General features: G+C 46.0%; 1 protein-coding gene across 1 annotated transcript in view; it reads left to right on the forward strand.

Moving 5' to 3' along the window:
• Window positions 1-18,312, forward strand: part of LOC308379345 (alpha-1,6-mannosylglycoprotein 6-beta-N-acetylglucosaminyltransferase B-like) — a gene marked incomplete at both ends in the record, with an annotated part of 127,970 nt that extends 109,658 nt beyond the window's left edge. The window contains 6 exons of the mRNA XM_080856435.1: window positions 45-200; window positions 562-708; window positions 2,290-2,406; window positions 9,012-9,086; window positions 14,871-15,133; window positions 18,114-18,312. Of these exons, the coding sequence (XP_080712561.1) occupies window positions 45-200; window positions 562-708; window positions 2,290-2,406; window positions 9,012-9,086; window positions 14,871-15,133; window positions 18,114-18,312 (957 nt within the window). The remainder of the gene's footprint in view (window positions 1-44; window positions 201-561; window positions 709-2,289; window positions 2,407-9,011; window positions 9,087-14,870; window positions 15,134-18,113) is intronic.
• Window positions 18,313-19,242: the final 930 nt, after the last annotated feature.

Here is a 19,242-nt window from a genome sequence, read left to right on the forward strand (position 1 = left end):
TTGGCATCCCTGCCACTGACACTCACCACTTTATATCCTCACAGGGGAAGGAGCGGTTCCTGCAGATCCTGCACCGCTACATGGAAGTGCACGGCACGGTGTACTACGAGACGCAGCGGCCCCCGGAGGTGCCGGCGTTCGTCAAGAACCACGGCCTGCTGCCGCAGCACGAGCTCCAGACCCTCCTGCGCAGAGCCAAGGTAGGACACCTCAGCCAACACTTACTAACTCAGAAACACATGCACAGAAATGTGATTGGTCTGTCTGTCACCTAGCTGCCTGGTGGAAGTCCGGGAATATGGGGAGGAGGAAAAGGTGCACACTTTTGTTGGAAAGCAACTGCTGCACAATTGCAGTGAATATATTTGGTCACCTCCTGGTGGACTAAATTTATAAAAGAAATACAAATCCCTCTCAACAAAAGTGCTGACAAAGTAACTTTTATTTTTTTATTCAGCAAAAAAGTCACCTCATACTCTATAACTGGATTGCAGGTTTTTGTTTATCAAAGCAGTTTTCTGCCGAGATTGCTCTAACTCCCGTACGCACCTCCTCCGACAGCTCTTCATTGGTTTCGGGTTCCCCTACGAGGGCCCGGCTCCCCTGGAGGCCATCGCCAACGGCTGCGTCTTCCTGCAGCCCAAATTCCACCCGCCCCACAGCTCCCTCAACCATGAGTTCTTCAGAGGAAAGCCCACATCCAGAGAGGTACGTTTCATGGTCCTGTCACACCACAATAACTAGTCACAGGGGGACCCGTTCCCCCTAGAAATATAGTGACAAAAAACACTCACCTTGTAAATACTATTAAATTAAATTCAATTCAATTCAATTCAATTCAATTCAATTCAATTCAATTCAATTCAATTCAATTTTATTTGTATAGCGCCATAATAATACAATTGCCTCTAGGCGCTTAACAGAGCCCAGAGCCTGAACCCCCTTAGTGCATGCACAACGGCAACAGGGGCAAGGAAAAACTCCCTGTTGGGCAGGAAGAAACCTTAAGCAGAACCACGGCACATAAGGGGGGACCCATCTGCTTGAGGTCGGCCGGGTGGAGACAGGAAGGTGGGACGGGGGGAAGGGGGGAAGGGGAAGGGTTGTGTGGCAGAAGGGGAAAGGAAGCAACAGGGGTTATACACAGCCAGCATTTGGTCACTGGACATCTGGTGGTAAATACATGATACAGGCAAGACCAGGTTACTGTGCCAATAGGGTTACTGTTACAGGGGTAAGGGATGTAGGGACAGAGAAACATTTCGGTGGTGGCAATAATGTATATTGTATATAAATGCTAGCATAGGGTATTGGGTAGAGTAGGTGTACGGCAATGCAGTGGCGGTGGGTGCGATTGGCCGAGGGTTTCTCCAGGTAGACCAGGTAGAGAGACTACGTGCAGAGTGGTGGGGGTGAGGAGCGATAGTTCCACTTCCAACAGCGATTGGAACATGCTATAGGGGAGAGAGAACATTTATGTTAGTAGACAACAATTTCAGAGACAGATAGGGAGATGCATTTGGGTAGTAGATTTAACAGTAGGCAATATGGCTATTTTATCAGTGTTATTATAGGCAAAAGCAATATGATATGGAAGGAGAGAGAGAGAGAAAGGGAGAAGATATATGTAGTAATGCTGGCATATATTGTTAGTGTGCTTGCAAACACACTATTGTTCTTCTTAAGTATTATTTATTTATGCCGGGGCCGTACATGCATCCACTCGGCAATGTTTGAGATGGTGAGATCAGGGGCGGACTGGGGGAAAAAAGTGGCCTGGGAGTTACTGTCAGACCGGCCCTCTCAATACCAGCGCACGGCCCACTAAGTACACGCCGCGCTGCCCACTCAGTACACGACGCATTGCCCACTCAATGGATCGCACGTATCGACCAGTCAGTGGCCTACTGGGAAAAATACCCATACACTTAACATTATTTTGGATGATAACAAATAAATTACATCATATATGCTTGTTTTTTAATAACATTTGGATCCACCAATTTGCCTGGATGGACACATGGAATAAAATGATACTGGCTATTGTAACACTCCAAGGTAGGTATAGGTTGCTAGATGAATAGATCAGATCAGATGGTTATCAGACATTGCCAAACAGGGCGGTACAAAATAAAATACTATTCCTTGTGGATTAATAATAATAATGTATGTTGGTAAATGCGTAATCATGAACAGACAAGGTAGACTACCAACCCCCTGAGTGTTTTTTAAATAATTCAGCCACGATGCTTATGTGCTTTATGACTGTGGTGATTTTTTGTGACGCAGGTCTCCTCACAACACCCCTATGCGGAACAGTACATCGGGCCACCTCATGTCATAACGGTGGATTTCAACAATTCAGATGAGTTTGAGTCTTCAGTAAGGGAGATCATGAGGTCTCAGGTAAGCAAAGATATTAAATAATGATACGTAAATAATTGTATATTCTTATACGACTCCTCAGAGTATTGTGTAAAGTTCCATTGAGTCGAATGGGCCACCACAACATTCGGAGGTCTTATATTTCTTATTGACCACTGCAAAAAATTACTGACGGCTGCCATTGGCAGTGGGGTTTGTGCTTCTAATTGACATCTTTCTTATCATTCCACAAGTAGTCAGTTCACTTAACAAACTGGAAATTCATTGTAAATTGAAATCAGCGAGTAAAATGTTGCTAAGCAATACCTGAAATGGAAGTTCTATTTGCGTGAAGAACTATCAATTGTTCTTACTTAAATAATTAGTACTTTATAACCAGGCCAAACTTATAACTCTTTTCTCTTTCATAACCACATTACATGAAACTGGATGATTTAATCACCAACATGTAGCCAACACCTGTGTCTACAATGTTCAGAGCTCAAAAGTCTATCTTTTTTTACAATATCTTTACACTTGATTTAACCAAAACAATATAATAATGACATCCTTAGTGCAAACTCTTACTGTTGCAGAGTTTGTGCTAATCGATAGCATATGTAGCATTTTGGGATCAATGTTTGTTTAGAAGGGGGCGGGTAGAGGCAAACATATCACTTATTAATGGGTACACGGTGCTACAATGTCTGAATATAGAACATTATTGGTACACAAAGCATCAAAGTGGCACTTCAAATCAGACTTCTGTGGCCTGTGTCTGGCCATCATACACATGCTGCAAGAGAAGTTCCGTGTTCTCCAGGAGAACATTCCTACTGGACTCATCCGTGTAAACGCACCAGTACCTGACTGAGCACATCAGTGGCGGCCCCCAGCCCCCTAACAGTGGGGAGCAAGAGTGAGAACCTTCGCCTCCAGACGTGCCTGTGAGAGGCAGCTTTGATCAGCGCTGAATGGCGGCGAGGCATGAGGCACGGAGGAGGTGGAAGGCATTAGTTAAGCGGACCCCACTCGCTTCTCAGCATTCCCAGTAGGCTTTGGGGGGGGGGGGACATGGGGAGGATCAATCGATTTCCGGGTCTGGCGGTTATAGCTACCCACCAGGTGCAGAAAATAGACATTGATTGGAAGGCTCATGGAGCTAGTTGGATGTAATGGACTACAGGCGTGCGGGTCCCAAGCCCAATGGACACATTGGCATGCAGGGCTAGCGTGTGTAGCGGTGTGGGAGAGGGGTCACTAATGGAATGGAGAAGCTCAACCTGCTGAGTATTAAGGACATGAAAGTCAGTCTGGACAGAAGCTAATGTGGGGTACACAGGAACCAGACAGGCACCGACTTCACTGCAAGCTTTGACCTTGACATTTTCCATTACAGTCGAGTAACATCTGTGTTTATCTGTGAATGCATCTCTATATCCCAACACAAAGGCAGGCAGAAAAGGTCAAGAAAAAAGGTCAGACTTTAGATGAATTTGTGAAGTTTCAGCTTATGGCAGTTCTATGTTTTGATAAGTGGAATTTATTGAGCTGAAAAGTATATATTGACATCTTTCTAAAGGGTACAGCAGAATGCCAGTGGCTATATAGGTTTTTATGCAATGTTTTTTTTTTTATACTTGCACTTTCAAAACAGTTTTTTAATAAAGGCTGGTGTCTAGGTGATGAGTGAAAAATGAGAGAAAGAAGAAATGTCTGTCAGTCTGTCAGCACCATGAAGCCTCTCACCAGCGTCATGTATGACATGCCACGGCTCAGTGCCTTAGTGGTTAGCCTGTGAGTCTCCTCTGCAGTGATGCTCCAGACTACAACTCATCCTTCACTGCAGCACTCCCACACACCAGCACACTGCATGCACCACGCATGTGCTGTTGTTTACACAAATACTTTTTTTCATGCAAATATACACACACACTTCATACCACTCATCCACATGTACAATCACACACACACAATCACACCTACTGGACACACACCGAGATGTACAATTATAGACATTTACTCACACACCGAGATGTACAACTATAGACATACACTCACACACCCCAAAATGTACAACTATAGACATACCCCAAGATACAATAATTAATCCCAACTTCATGGGGGTCCAGTTATGGGCCCCCCCCCGTTCCAGGGCCATTCCAGGGCCCGGGACAACGTACCCGTTTGTCCCCCCCTGTCAGTTGACATTTAGTCACACACCCCAAAATGTACAACTATTGACTATGCACTCACACACACTGAGATGTACATCTATAGATTATGCCCTCCAACACACGCACACCCTGTGGATGGGGACTCATCTTCTGCTCCTGCTCAGTCAAGCAGACAGAGGCAATCTGAAATCTCAGCTGGTGGACACATCCCCCTCCTCCTCCTCTGTCTCTCCCCTCCCAGCGGCCCTCTCTCCTGCCCCCTTCCCATCCCAGTTCACCTCCTCCTCCTCCTTCTCCTCTCTCCTGCCCCCTTCCCCTCCCAGTTAACCTCATCCTCACACAGGCAGATCCACAGACTCCCGGCTAGTCCTGACAATCTGCCATACAGGAAAGGAGCCCTCTCCTCCCCCATCACCTCCTGCAGTCCTTTCTTCTCCTCTCCTCCTCCATCACCTCCTGCACTCCTTTCTTCACCTCTCCTCCTCCATCACCTCCTGCAGTCCTTTCTTCACCTCTCCTCCTGCATCACCTCCTGCACTCCTTTCTTCCTTTCAAGTTTCAGCTTATGGCAGTTCTATGTTTTGATAAGTGGAATTTATTGAGCTGAAAAGTATATATTGACATCTTTCTAAAGGGTACAGCAGAATGCCAGTGGCTATATAGGTTTTTATGCAATGTTTTTTTTTTTATACTTGCACTTTCAAAACAGTTTTTTAATAAAGGCTGGTGTCTAGGTGATGAGTGAAAAATGAGAGAAAGAAGAAATGTCTGTCAGTCTGTCAGCACCATGAAGCCTCTCACCAGCGTCATGTATGACATGCCACGGCTCAGTGCCTTAGTGGTTAGCCTGTGAGTCTCCTCTGCAGTGATGCTCCAGACTACAACTCATCCTTCACTGCAGCACTCCCACACACCAGCACACTGCATGCACCACGCATGTGCTGTTGTTTACACAAATACTTTTTTTCATGCAAATATACACACACACTTCATACCACTCATCCACATGTACAATCACACACACACAATCACACCTACTGGACACACACCGAGATGTACAATTATAGACATTTACTCACACACCGAGATGTACAACTATAGACATACACTCACACACCCCAAAATGTACAACTATAGACATACCCCAAGATACAATAATTAATCCCAACTTCATGGGGGTCCAGTTATGGGCCCCCCCCCGTTCCAGGGCCATTCCAGGGCCCGGGACAACGTACCCGTTTGTCCCCCCCTGTCAGTTGACATTTAGTCACACACCCCAAAATGTACAACTATTGACTATGCACTCACACACACTGAGATGTACATCTATAGATTATGCCCTCCAACACACGCACACCCTGTGGATGGGGACTCATCTTCTGCTCCTGCTCAGTCAAGCAGACAGAGGCAATCTGAAATCTCAGCTGGTGGACACATCCCCCTCCTCCTCCTCTGTCTCTCCCCTCCCAGCGGCCCTCTCTCCTGCCCCCTTCCCATCCCAGTTCACCTCCTCCTCCTCCTTCTCCTCTCTCCTGCCCCCTTCCCCTCCCAGTTAACCTCATCCTCACACAGGCAGATCCACAGACTCCCGGCTAGTACTGACAATCTGCCATACAGGAAAGGAGCCCTCTCCTCCCCCATCACCTCCTGCAGTCCTTTCTTCTCCTCTCCTCCTCCATCACCTCCTGCACTCCTTTCTTCACCTCTCCTCCTCCATCACCTCCTGCAGTCCTTTCTTCACCTCTCCTCCTGCATCACCTCCTGCACTCCTTTCTTCACCTCTCCTCCTCCATCACCTCCTGCACTCCTTTCTTCACCTCTCCTCCTCCATCACCTCCTGCAGTCCTTTCTTCACCTCTCCTCCTGCATCACCTCCTGCAGTCCTTTCTTCACCTCTCCTGCTCCATCACCTCCTGCAGTCCTTTCTTCACCTCTCCTCCCCCATCACCTCCTGCACTCCTTTCTTCTCCTCTCCTCCCCCATCACCTCCGGCCATGTTACCCTCTCATCGCCTGCCATTGCTATTGCCAGTTATTTCTTCTCCTCTCTTTTCATGTCATTTTCATCTCTTCCACTCCATTCCCATAATATTCCCTCCCCCCCTCCAGAGTTCTGTGTGTGCTGCCTTTAAACAGTTCCCTTTATTGGAGCCGTGGCATGCTGTGTAACAGCTGCCCAAGAGCACCTCCGTGTCCAGGCTGCCCACTAGCCATGTGCATTACCGTGCCCAAGCAGCCCACTAGCCATGTGCATTACCGTGCCCAAGCTGCCCACTAGCCATGTGCATTACCGTGTCCAGGCTGCCCACTAGCCATGTGTATTACCGTGCCCAGGCTGCCCACTAGCCATGTGCATTACCGTGCCCAGGCTGCCCACTAGCCATGTGCATTACCGTGCCCAGGCTGCCCACTAGCCATGTGCATTACCGTGCCAGGGCTGCCCACTAGTGAGGTGCTTTACCGTGAGGTCGTGATCATTTTATCGCTTGTATGCTCTTCCAAGGAAGCCAGGGAGGGTTTTTATGACTGGCTGTTTGTGACGGCCATGACTTGTGGTGCCTGCAGTCCTGGGGTCACGGGGTCATGGGGTCACTTTGCCATGGGGTCAGTAGAACACGGCTATGGCCAATTGGATCTTCAGTTTGCGCTAAAACACACACACATGCATTTGCAAACATAAAACGGTATTTACTAAGGGGGCGCAGCGCATATTAACGCCTGTGGGTGTGAACAGGGGAGGTTACGTGGACGTGGGTGGTAACGTAGGCGTGAAGCGCACTTTAATGGGAGGAGAGAAGGTAAGTGCGACTAATGATGTATTGCGTGGTATCTACTAAACTGCCTGGCGAGCGCAAGTCTCAGATTTGCGCGCTAATTCTCCGCCTCATAAAAGCATGTCTTAACCAGCAAGCGCATTTCCATTGAGTCTGAAAACGTTGATATGGCAGCGGTGATAACAGCAAGGTGGAGAAAGAAGACAGAGACAGCGCACAGAAATATTTTTTTCAACTCGTATAACACATTTTCAGTTAAATGAACCACAAATCATTAGACGGTACAGGTTAAAAGCCACGCAATTTCAATCTACTTCAATTACTGAACCAGATCAGAGACTACATCTAACACTCCAACCGGAGATCACATTCCATTCAATCAGTTGGTAGACTCTGGACAACATTGCAAATATTGGCATCGGATCATTTCAAACATTTATAGCATCAGCAGTTGGTATATCTCAGTCTTTACTCAGCCAAATATTCACACAGGTACTCGACGCATTGCTACGGGCACTGGTCAATACATTTCCCCACTGCCACAGCTGAAATTAGAGACATCAAACAGGACTTTTTTTGAAATCGCAAACTTTCTGAACCTAATATGAACCATTGATTGCACCCACATCCATATATATTGTAGGGAACCCATGTCCCTTGTAGAAATTATTAATCTCGCCATGTACACATCTATATTGTTATAATAGACAGTTTATGCATTAATGCCACCAATAGCATATTCTTTATAATCGTGTTCTTTTAAACATCTCGCTGTAGGTGATGGCGGGCAGAACAACAATATAGCAGCGCACACATTGAATCAGGTTCAGTGATTGAGCGAACGTGAACCAATATATCTATCTCCACTTCGCTGAAGCTTCATTTTCTCTTCCTAAATAAATACCACGGAAAATGCGCAAAAACACCGTGCGTTAATGTGCGAATGCAGTTTAAGCAGCGGTCGCAATGTTAGTAAATCAGGCCCTATATAGGGCGGAGTAAACACAGTTTGCCCAGCGCAGATCTGGTTTGATAAATACCACGGGAAATGCGCCAAAACACCGTGCGTTAATGTGCGAACGCAGATTAAGCAGCGGTCGCATGTTAGTAAATCAGGCCCTTCGTTTTTTTATCCAGGGCTTGTTATTAAGTATACCTTTTTAACTGTTTTCTTTAGCTTGTGCTGATGAGGGCTTCGCCCATCCGAAGCTTCACAAAGCGCTGACGGAGTCTGCTCACATCCCTGCACCCTCGCCATTATAGAGACATTTAAAGAGAGCAGGAGCTGTTTACAAAGACCGCATGCACCCAATCAATCTGATCACAGAGCCACAATGTCACAGATTCAATTTAGGTGTGAGATAATTTACTGCCTCAGAGAGAAAATAAAAGTTGATTCATCGACTCAGCAGTTCAGTACTGTAGAAGGGAAGCAAAAAAAGGCAATTAGCGCGTGCCACATAATTAGCATATTTGTCTTGTTATGAGTAATGGGTAGAAAAGCCTTTTGATTGCAATTACGGAGAATAATGAGATATGTAAAAACGATCACACGAAAATTATGGCATTATGACAAAGGCACATATTTATGCCAGTGTCATTAAAATGCTGAAGTTAATTGGTTTGAGTTTGTATGTTTGTTTTTGTGTGTGTGTGTGTGTGTGTGTGTGTGTGTGTGTGTGTGTGTGTGTGTACAGGTGGAACCCTACTTGCCATATGAGTACACATGTGAGGGGATGCTGGAAAGAGTTCACGCCTACATCCAACATCAGGTGGGTGACTGCACACACACTCACAACTCAGGCTTTCTCTCTCTCACCCTCTGTCTCTCACACACACACACACAAGCACACTCACAACTCAGGCGCTTTCTCTCTCTCTCTCTCTCTCTCTCTCTCTCTCTCTCTCACACACACACACACAAGCACACTCACAACTCAGGCTCTTTCTCTCTCTCTCTCGCGCGCGCGCATACACACAAAAACACAACTCAGGCTCTCTCCCTCTTTCTCCCACACATAAACACACCCACACACTCACAACTCAGGCTCTCTCTCTCTCACACACACACAAACAAACTCACAACTCAGGCTCTCTCCCTCTTTCTCCCACACATAAACACACCCACACACTCACAACTCAGGCTCTCTCTCTCTCACACACACACACACAAACACACTCACAACTCAGGCTCTTTCACTCAATCACAGTCACACACAGTGACACACACATTTTTACAAGCATACACAGTGATCCCAGCCTGCATCTGACATGAAACCCCCACGCTCCTCTGGGCCTCAGAGACGGCTGCTGCAGCGGGTGATTGATTAGCTCACAACTACTCATTATCGACAGCCGCACCAGAGGATTATGGGAATTATGAAGGGGGGGGGGGGCAGGGTAGGAGGAGAGAAGGAAGAGGGATGGGTGAGAAGAGAAGGGAAAGATTGGAGAGGAAGAATAGGGGTCTGAGAGAAGATGGAAAGGCTGGTGTTTTTGGTCTCATTGTTCCCTCTCAGCGCAGGCCTCGTCACCTTCTCTGGGTTGATACCGGCAGCTGTCCATCACTCCAGCGCCTCTCTACAATACAGAGCTCTGGAGTTCATGTTAAACCAGTTTCATCACTGTTGGTCCTCTCTAGAATACAGAGCTCTGGAGTTCATATTAAACCAGTTTTATCACTGTCTGTCCTGTCAGAAATACAGAGCTCTGGAGTTCATATTAAACCAGTTTCATCACTGTCGGTCCTCTCTAGAATACAGAGTTCTGGAGTTCATATTAAACCAGTTTCATCACTGTCGGTCCTCTCTAGAATACAGAGCTCTGGAGTTCATGTTAAACCAGTTTCACCACTGTCAGTCCTCTCTAGAATACAGAGCTCTGGAGTTCATGTTAAACCAGTTTCATCACTGTCGGTCCTCTCTAAAATACAGAGCTCTGGAGTTCATGTTAAACCAGTTTTATCACTGCCAGTCCTCTCTAGAATACAGAGCTCTGGAGTTCAAATTAAACCAGTTTTATCACTGGCGGTCCTCTCTAGAATACAGAGCTCTGGAGTTCATATTAAACCAGTTTCATCACTGGCGGTCCTCTCTAGAATACAGAGCTCTGAAGTTCATATTAAACCAGTTTCATCACTGTCGGTCCTCTGTAGAATACAGAGCTCTGAAGTTCATATTAAACCAGTTTCATCACTGTCGGTCCTCTGTAGAATACAGAGCTCTGGAATTCATGTTAAACCAGTTTCATCACTGCCGGTCCTCTCTAGAATACAGAGCTCTGGAGTTCATATTAAACCAGTTTCATCACTGTCGGTCCTCTCTAGAATACAGAGCTCTGGAGTTCATGTTAAACCAGTTTTATCACTGCCAGTCCTCTCTAGAATACAGAGCTCTGGAGTTCATATTAAACCAGTTTCATCACTGGCGGTCCTCTCTAGAATACAGAGCTCTGGAGTTCATATTAAACCAGTTTCATCACTGTCGGTCCTCTCTAGAATACAGAGCTCTGAAGTTCATATGAAACCAGTTTCATCACTGTCGGTCCTCTCTAGAATACAGAGCTCTGGAGATCAGTTTCATCACTGCCGGTCTGGCTCGGGTGAAGCGAACACAGACCCCTGAGCAGCTTCTGCCCCAGACAAATCTGACTGATCCGAGACCGTGGCTGCTTCAGCTTGGGCTCACCGTGTGTGTTTTCATATTTCCCGTGTTCCCCTGATCCAAGGTCAGGCTCTCTCCCTCTCCCTTCATCCTCTTATTTCCCAGCTGAGCTCTGTGACTAATCAAAACCGGATACGGCAGCCGTGGCAAAGACAGAGGAAAGATCATTCCTTTTGTGTCATTGTGAGCGTTTTTTATTAAAGTGACTGAAACCCTGGACTGAAACCCTGGTTTCCGTGCCGCATTTCGTGTCAAAATGTAAGAGGAATTTAATCAAGGCAGTGAGGGGGAAATGTGATTAATTTCACAGCATGGCTCTTGATCTCCATTTAATGGAAGTAGGAGTACTAAAGGAAGCCGTGGGGAATTATAAACTGCGTCATTTTAACGCTTTTAATGGGGGAAATAAGGAACAATCAACTGTGTCATTAAAGAGATCAAGTCATCTATCATCCAACTTTCCTTCATTTACGTCTCAGTCTTCGAATTTACATTAACTCTGCGTAGATGACCGACCCCTGGTTTGGACGTGCTCTGCCCTTGGTGTGCTTTGGTTAAGAGTCGTTAATTTGACTCTCCTGAGCGCCTTGCCTCCAGAAAAGGGTTCGCCTCAGTTGTAGGTTAGTGTTTCATGAGGTACAAAGAAGTCGTTTATTATTATTCAATGTTTTTCTCTCAAACGCACGCACACATACACACACACACACACACTCACACACAGGGCCGGATTAAGACATTTTGAGGCCTGGGGCTAATTACCAGGATGAGGCCCCTATATCGCCCCGACGCACATCGTAACACGCACACAAACCCACGCCAGGTGCACTGTCACATCAGTGTTTTAAAGTCCACAGAACCACTCTATAAATATGATCAGTTTAAAGCCAAGGATAAAATGTATGTATGTAGTAGACTACACTGTAGACAATAATAAACCAATAATGCAAATGTATACATATTTCCATTCATTCAAAAGCAAAAACAAGGCTAAATAGCCAGGGAATGAAATAACGAATTGATATGCCTATTAGTGAAGCAACAGCTTGGCTCCGCGCCCACGTTTCTATGCGAGAGCACCGACGTGCAGTCAGGGGAGGCAGAGCTTCACCTGTCATCATTAAAGTAAAAAAACAAATAGCCTAACGATCAAAGGAAATAAATATTTTCTACTGGTCTGTGATATAAATGTATTTTCTGCATGATTCCAATCATTTCGAGCAGTTTTATAATTAAAATCGCTGAATTTGCGCATGTCCTGTTCAAACAGACAGGAGACAGCAAGACGATGAGGCAACGACGAGCTGTGCTTCATCTCAGATTGCGCAATACCTCACAAACTGGACTGAGTGTAGAACCTATTCAGTCCTGCTGATCTGACAAAAAACCTCAGTGAAAACCTCTACACTAATATTTGACCATGACTGCGAAAATGGAAGATTCTATAGCTAAGCTAAAACATTTCACTTAGCTATGTCTAACTGGCTTGCACATAATTTGTCTATAATTTTCAATGAATTAGCCTAATCTGCAGCGATATGCGTGAGGATAAGAACTCATACATCTTCAATTGCTGAAAGAATTTACGTTTTATTAGGCCTATTTAGATGGAACCGGGAAGCCTGGCTTGTTACCTGCATCATCGTATTTGAAAGCGCGTTATTAAAAGCGTTTATCCCTGTCTTAATGATGTGGTGCGAACCAAAGCAAAGTTTAGAAATGTGAATTAATCTTCTTCAGTCTTACTTTGCACTTGAGGGCTTTTGCGATTAGAAGGTCACGGTCCACGGACCAGTCTTTTGGCCCCACTCTCGTGCTTTCTTTGACCGGACATTTTCGCGCATTATAATTTGTTTCACTCTGAATGTTTCTAATGTTATGCGCGGTGCGGTGCCGTTGACTCACTCGACATCGGGCGACCTGAGGCCCCCCTGGTGGCGAGGCCCGGGGCTGCAGCCCGGTCAGCCCATTCGTTAGACACGGCCCTGCTCACACACACACACAGTGGCGTCGTAGGGGGGGGATAAAGGGGACTGAGTTACCAGGGCCCTCTGTGGGGGAGGGTCCTTGAGGAGTGTGGAATTTAATTTTTCCTTTAAATATTAATATCATTTAAAGGTCCACATTTTCTTGCTAACTAATATAATTTTAATGTTTTGGGTAAATAAATTGGTTGAATGATGGATTGAATTGTGTGTCCTAGTCTACATATAATGTCTGGAGACCCTCACCCCCCCGGCTCACGCACAAAATGGTTTAGTCCGCCTTCAGTGTGCTTTTTACCTATAGGCGCATTTGAAGAATGTTAACGTTCATTCGACTGAGGCAACGGTGCGCATTGAAGATGTCCAAGAACGTTAAATCCGGGTTTCAGAAAAGAAAAGAAAGGCAGGCAAGAGAGAGAAAAAGAGACGAGGGAAAGCAACTACTAACAGACTTCTTTCCTAAGAAAGGTGAGCCCGAATGTGAAACACCCTACATTAAATGAACTCATGATGTGGTAATAAAACGAATCAATACCACCGCGATTGTCATTGCTAAAAACGGCATAACACAAAATTAGAAATAACATGCCCTATCTGTAATCTGAGGTAAACTCTAAATACATGTTTGTTTGCATAGCCTTCCACAGTTGCAGAGTGTGTTGCACGCACATCCAATCCAGGTGCAGGGTAAAAAGAGATCCGTAAAAATGAAAGAATACCCACACTGTTGCTGCTGACACCTGACGAACACCTGACGAAGACCAACAATGGTCGAAACGTTGTGCCAATAAAATACACGGGAGCTGCAGCAACAGTGTGCGGGTATTCTTTCATTTTTATGCATAGCCTACCACACCATTGCAATAGTAGGTCTATACTAATTAGAACATTTGGCTAAATTAATATTTGTTAGGCCATAACATAATTAGGCTAATAGCCTTATTAAGTAGGGCTAGTCTAGGCTCAATAAGTTCATAAGGTTAGGCTGTCAAATTAGTTGGCTAGCAACGTTAACTTGTGAAACATGGCACTCAGTTTCAGAAGCAGCTAGTGATGCAGACCCCTCATCCTCGGACACTGTGGTCTTGAGGCAAGGTGAGCAGTTTAAAATGAAAGTACATAATTTTAGCTATTTATACTGTAGGCTTAATGTGTTTAGCAAATAGCAACACAGGCTGTTCCATCCAAAGGTGACTTTTTTTGTTGCAATCAGGGTGTGAAGGGGATTTTAAGCAATATAGTAAAAAGTGTTCCAGGAAAACATCCCATACTCTACCTTTAAACATGTTCAGTCACACAAATTAGGCTACATTGGAATTGCCTGTTACAGTAATATCTATCAGATGCTTCATGCTTGTAGAGGGTTCTGTCCAGGAAGATGGAAAAAATGTGGTAGAGGATGACACAAGTGAAGGAAGTGATAGCAGAGAAGATTCTGAGAAAAGTGAAAGGGATGAAGAGAGGTCAGAAAGTAGTCAGAGCAGCGCCAGGGAGTGAATGCCAGAAGATCCAGCAGTATGGACAGAGAAATGAACTAATGAAGAGAGAGACACAATTGTTCACAGACTGGCAAGCAACATAAAAACAAATAAAATTACAGCAAAAGACAATGAAGGGAAGCCATTTCCTAACTACCTTCAATTTGCAAAGTTTCACCGTCAGGGGGGAGGGGGCGTGGCACTCTTTTTTTTTTGGGGGGGGGGGGGGGGGGGGGGGGGGGGGCCCTATGAACCTACTGTGCATAGGGCCCAGAATCTGGTGCTACGCCCCTGCACACACACACACACACACACACACACACACAGTATTTCCCTTTCTGTCATTTGCGCTCTCTTTCTTTTTTTTTATCTGTTCTCACACACACACTCACACCTTCTTTCTTACTCAATCTCTCTCCCTTTCTCCATTGTAGGAGTTCTGCATCCCCGAGGCTCCCTTCCCTCTGGCCAATAGCTCCCGGGCGTGGCAGGGGAACCCCTTTGTGCGGCTGCCCAACTCCACACTCCTGGGCTGGGCCTCCAACGCCAGCGCTCCCACTTGCTGGCCGCCGCTGAGCGCCCTGCGGCTGCTGGAGTCGGCCGAGGGCCAGTCCTGTGTGGACGCGTGCCGGGGGGCGGACCTGGTGTGCGAGCCGGCGTTCTTCCGCTTTATCAACAACAAGGACGCACTCGTCAGGTCAGTCAGCACAGACACATGCGTACACCGGTATGTGCTTACACACACAGACACACACATACACACACACACACACACAAAACACACACAAAACACACACACACACACACACACACACACACACACGCACACACTGGATAAAAGCGTCTACTAAATGACGAAATTAAACAGACTCCGAAATATCGGTATGTGCACATGTGTTTGCACACACAGACACTTCACCACCGACCAGGTCATTGCTGAGACACAAACATAAGTCTCATACGTCTCATACATATGTATACACCTACATCACTCACATTTGCACACACAGACACATGAATGCTCACACATACAGTCTATGGACCTCATACATATTTATCCATGCATACAGGTCCCTGCTATTTCACACACACACACACACACACACACACACACACACACACACACACACACACACACACACACAGAGCCACTGATGCATGCCTGCACCTTCTGACCTTTGCCCTTTGCACATCAGCAGTGTTGTGCTGGAGGCTGTTGGGGGCAGGAGTGAGAAGCTAGCTGCTATGAGAGTGCCCTGTCACAGAAAAGCCTGTCAGCATTTGGCCTTTCATTGATAGTGACAGCCTCAGTGTTGCCGTTGCAGCCTGACAGCATCTCTGCCGTTTCCCCCACCTCCCTCCCTCCCTGACTGTCAGTCTTTCTCTTTTGAACTTCACGCTGTTTTGAAACCTTATCTTCCATTCATTCTCTCTGTGAAGCACCCTTATTTCCCCTCTATAAACGTCAAACATTAATTTTCCTCCTGTCATTATACTCTTCCTTTTTTACGTCTCCCTGATTTTGCTTTCCCCATTTATTTTATTCTTACTGTGCGGATGTGGAATGGATTGGTTATTTGGACAGTCATACGGTGGCCGAAAAACATGCTACAACCTCATGCAAATGGGCAAAACACAAGCAGATTAAGAAAACATCTACATTAATTTCAAAACACATGCACAGCATTTAGGGAATGTTCTGCAAATACACAACACAATCAAATACACAAACATGCTTCAAATACACACAACACAGCCAAATAAATAAACGAGCCGCAAATACACACAACACATCAAATAGGGCCAAAGGGCTACAACGGCCAAAAAACAAACACATCCCAACTGCAAACACAGAACAATGCGAATTCACACAGACCCTGAAAAACAAATGAAACAGAAAAATGCCGCATATCGAGTTCACACAACAGAAGTTCTCCAGGCCTCCAGGGGGAGCGCAGAGTGGAACAGCTTGATGATGGCCTGGACAGGGGAAGGCATATGATGAGTAGCTCAGAAAGAACAACTTTTTCAAGGACTTTGGATATAGAAATCGGTTGAAAATTGTTTGGAAATGTTAGATCATGCTTGGGTTTTTAAGGAGAGGATTAACTTCTGTATGTTTGAGACAGGATTGAACCCTTAGGACAGAGGGTCGTTAATAATAAGGAGAAGTTAGGGACTTAAGAGTCCAAAACTTGTTATTTAAGGAGCCAAGAGGAAATGCATCGCTTATCCAGATTGGCTCTAGATATGATTTTAACCTGATTACATTTAAACCTAGTATTAATATGAGTCTCCAGTGTCCACTATGAGATTCGATTGAGAGCCAATCGCTGTGTCCAGCTCACGTCCTCCTCTCATTAGCACGGGTCCAAAAAAACTGCAAACAAATAAGAAAAAATAAGAACAATAGAAGAAGCTGGTATTAAGTGTGGGAGAGATAAATGGGTCCGATGTGGTTTAGCACAGGATGGGGTTAAGCTGGTGTGAAAGAGGTGTCTAGTGCACACAGGGTGAGATGAGGGATCAAATAGCCAGGGCTACAATTCCTGATAACGACGTTTTATGAAGACTTGAAAAGTTGTTTACTTTTCTACGTGCGTTTCCAAAATGATCTATAGGAGTTCCCCTATGATAAGCCTGAGGCTGCGTGAGATGAGATGAGTTCGATGGCCGCAGGTGATCATTACTTAAATGAACAACAAGAAATACTATGCAAGTCAAACAAAAAAAAAGGCCAGAAATTCTTCACAGGCCAGAGGCATCCACCAAGGCGCTGAGTGAAAGCCAGATGTTAATCTTAATGTTAATGGTAGCAAATAGGACCCTGGGATTATTATGTGAATAACAGTTAAAGGAATAGTTAACCCGAAAATTTCTGTGAAACGGATATGCAGTGTTTTTCATTTGCATTTGTTTTTCAGGGTTTGTGTTTGCTTCATTTGAAATAATTTCTGTTTGCTGTTTGTTTGTTTTGTAGCCCTATTTGGTTGTGTTGTGTGTATTTGCAGTTTGTGTATTTGGTTGTGTTGTGTGTATTTGCAGCATGTTTGTGTATTTGGTTGTGTTGTGTGTATTTGCAGCATGTTTGTGTATTTGGTTGTGTTGTGTGTATGCAGCATGTTTGTGTATTTGCAGACATTTCCTAAATACTTTACATGTGTTTTCAAATTGACAAAGATGTTTTTCTAATTTGCTTGTGTTTCGTCTATTTGTATGTGTTTTCTTAAGTTGTAGCTCATTTGTCCTCGTTGGCCACCGTAGTAATGCATGTACAGCACAGTAAGTGTGTACTTGCTCATGCGTGGTGCATGCAGTGTGCTGGTGTGTGGGAGTGCTGCAGTGAAGGATGAGTTGTAGTCTGGAGCATCACTGCAGAGGAGACTCACAGGCTAACCGCTAAGGCACTGAGCCGTGACATGTCATACATGACGCTGGTGAGAGGCTTCATGGTGCTGACAGACTGATCTCTCTCTCTCTCTCTCCCTCCCTCCCTCCCTCCCTCTCTCTCTCCACCTTCCCTCACTCCTTCTCTTTATGTCTTTTCCTCCTTCCATCTTTCTCTCCCTCTCTTCTCTCCTTCCTTCCCTCTGTCTATGTCTCTCCACGGTACTTTCCCCATCTCTCTCTTCCCCCTCCCTCCTTCCTTCCCCCACCTCTCTCCATCTGTCTCTCAGGCTGGAGGTGCAGTGCGAGGCTGTGGAGTCCGAGATGAACCACATCTTCCCGGCGTTCTCCGTGCAGCGGCGCGAGTGCGGCCTGCAGAAGGACCCGCTGCTCTTCAGCTGCGCCGGCCTCAGCCCCAAGTACCGCCGCGTCTGCCCCTGCAGGGACTTCCGCCGGGGACAGGTGGCGCTGTGCCGAGACTGCTTATGATGAAGAGGGGACATGACCCCCTCCTCCTCCAACTCCAGCAGCCCTCTCCTTCCCCAGCCAATGTCCAACGCTTCTGCGTCACATCGCTTGTTCTGCTGGCTTCCCTCGCCTTTTCCAGAGAGCCAGGAGCTTGTAGCCAGACTTGCCTGTGATCATCCCTACACAGAGAAGAGGGGAAATGGGGAGAATTGTGGCTGAATGTTGTTGGCCCTCTTTCCCTCTCTTTCACGCTCTCTCTCTCTCTTTCTCATGGCTTCTCTCTGCAGGATCACAGGCTCTCACAGAGGGGCCAGCTGTGTGCTCGTGGCACTGGAAAAAAATAAGCCATGACGCTTCCAGCACTGGCTCCACAAAAGACGTCTCTACCTGGGTGGTAGAACTAAGCTTAAACCTTTGGGCTCGTATGCTGCCTCCTCTCCAGGTTATTGTGAGAGGGAGTTTTGTTGGTCTATTGACAACCAGGTCTATGAACCAAGCACTTCTATTAGCCACCAGAGGAGGCCCAGACACAGATGGCCCTCCCTGGAGCAGCAGAGGAGCCCCACTGCACAAAGCCTGACCATTAACCTGGAGCTACACACACACACACAGGCAGCTCTCATTGAGCAGCAAAATAAGGGCAATAAAACAGATAATATCATTGCCAACGACTAGCAGGGCACATGTTAACTGCTTTAGAGCGCTGTTTTTAACTCCATAATACAGTAATTACATTGCGAATGGACAGTTGTGGGGGTTCTCCAACCAAATCAATTCCTGACTATAAACCACCTGTGATTATAAACCACTGCAGCTCCATAACAGAATCCATACTGGGAGAACGGGAATGATGGGATAGCTCCCGAGGGAAAACCGGAGGGATTTGGGGCTCCCATCCATGGATCTTCGGATCAATAGGAGGACCTTTAGCAACAGCCAATGAAATATGTG

This window comes from Sprattus sprattus, assembly GCF_963457725.1.
Source record: "Sprattus sprattus genome assembly, chromosome: 1".
NCBI classification, from domain to species: Eukaryota; Metazoa; Chordata; class Actinopteri; order Clupeiformes; family Clupeidae; genus Sprattus; species Sprattus sprattus.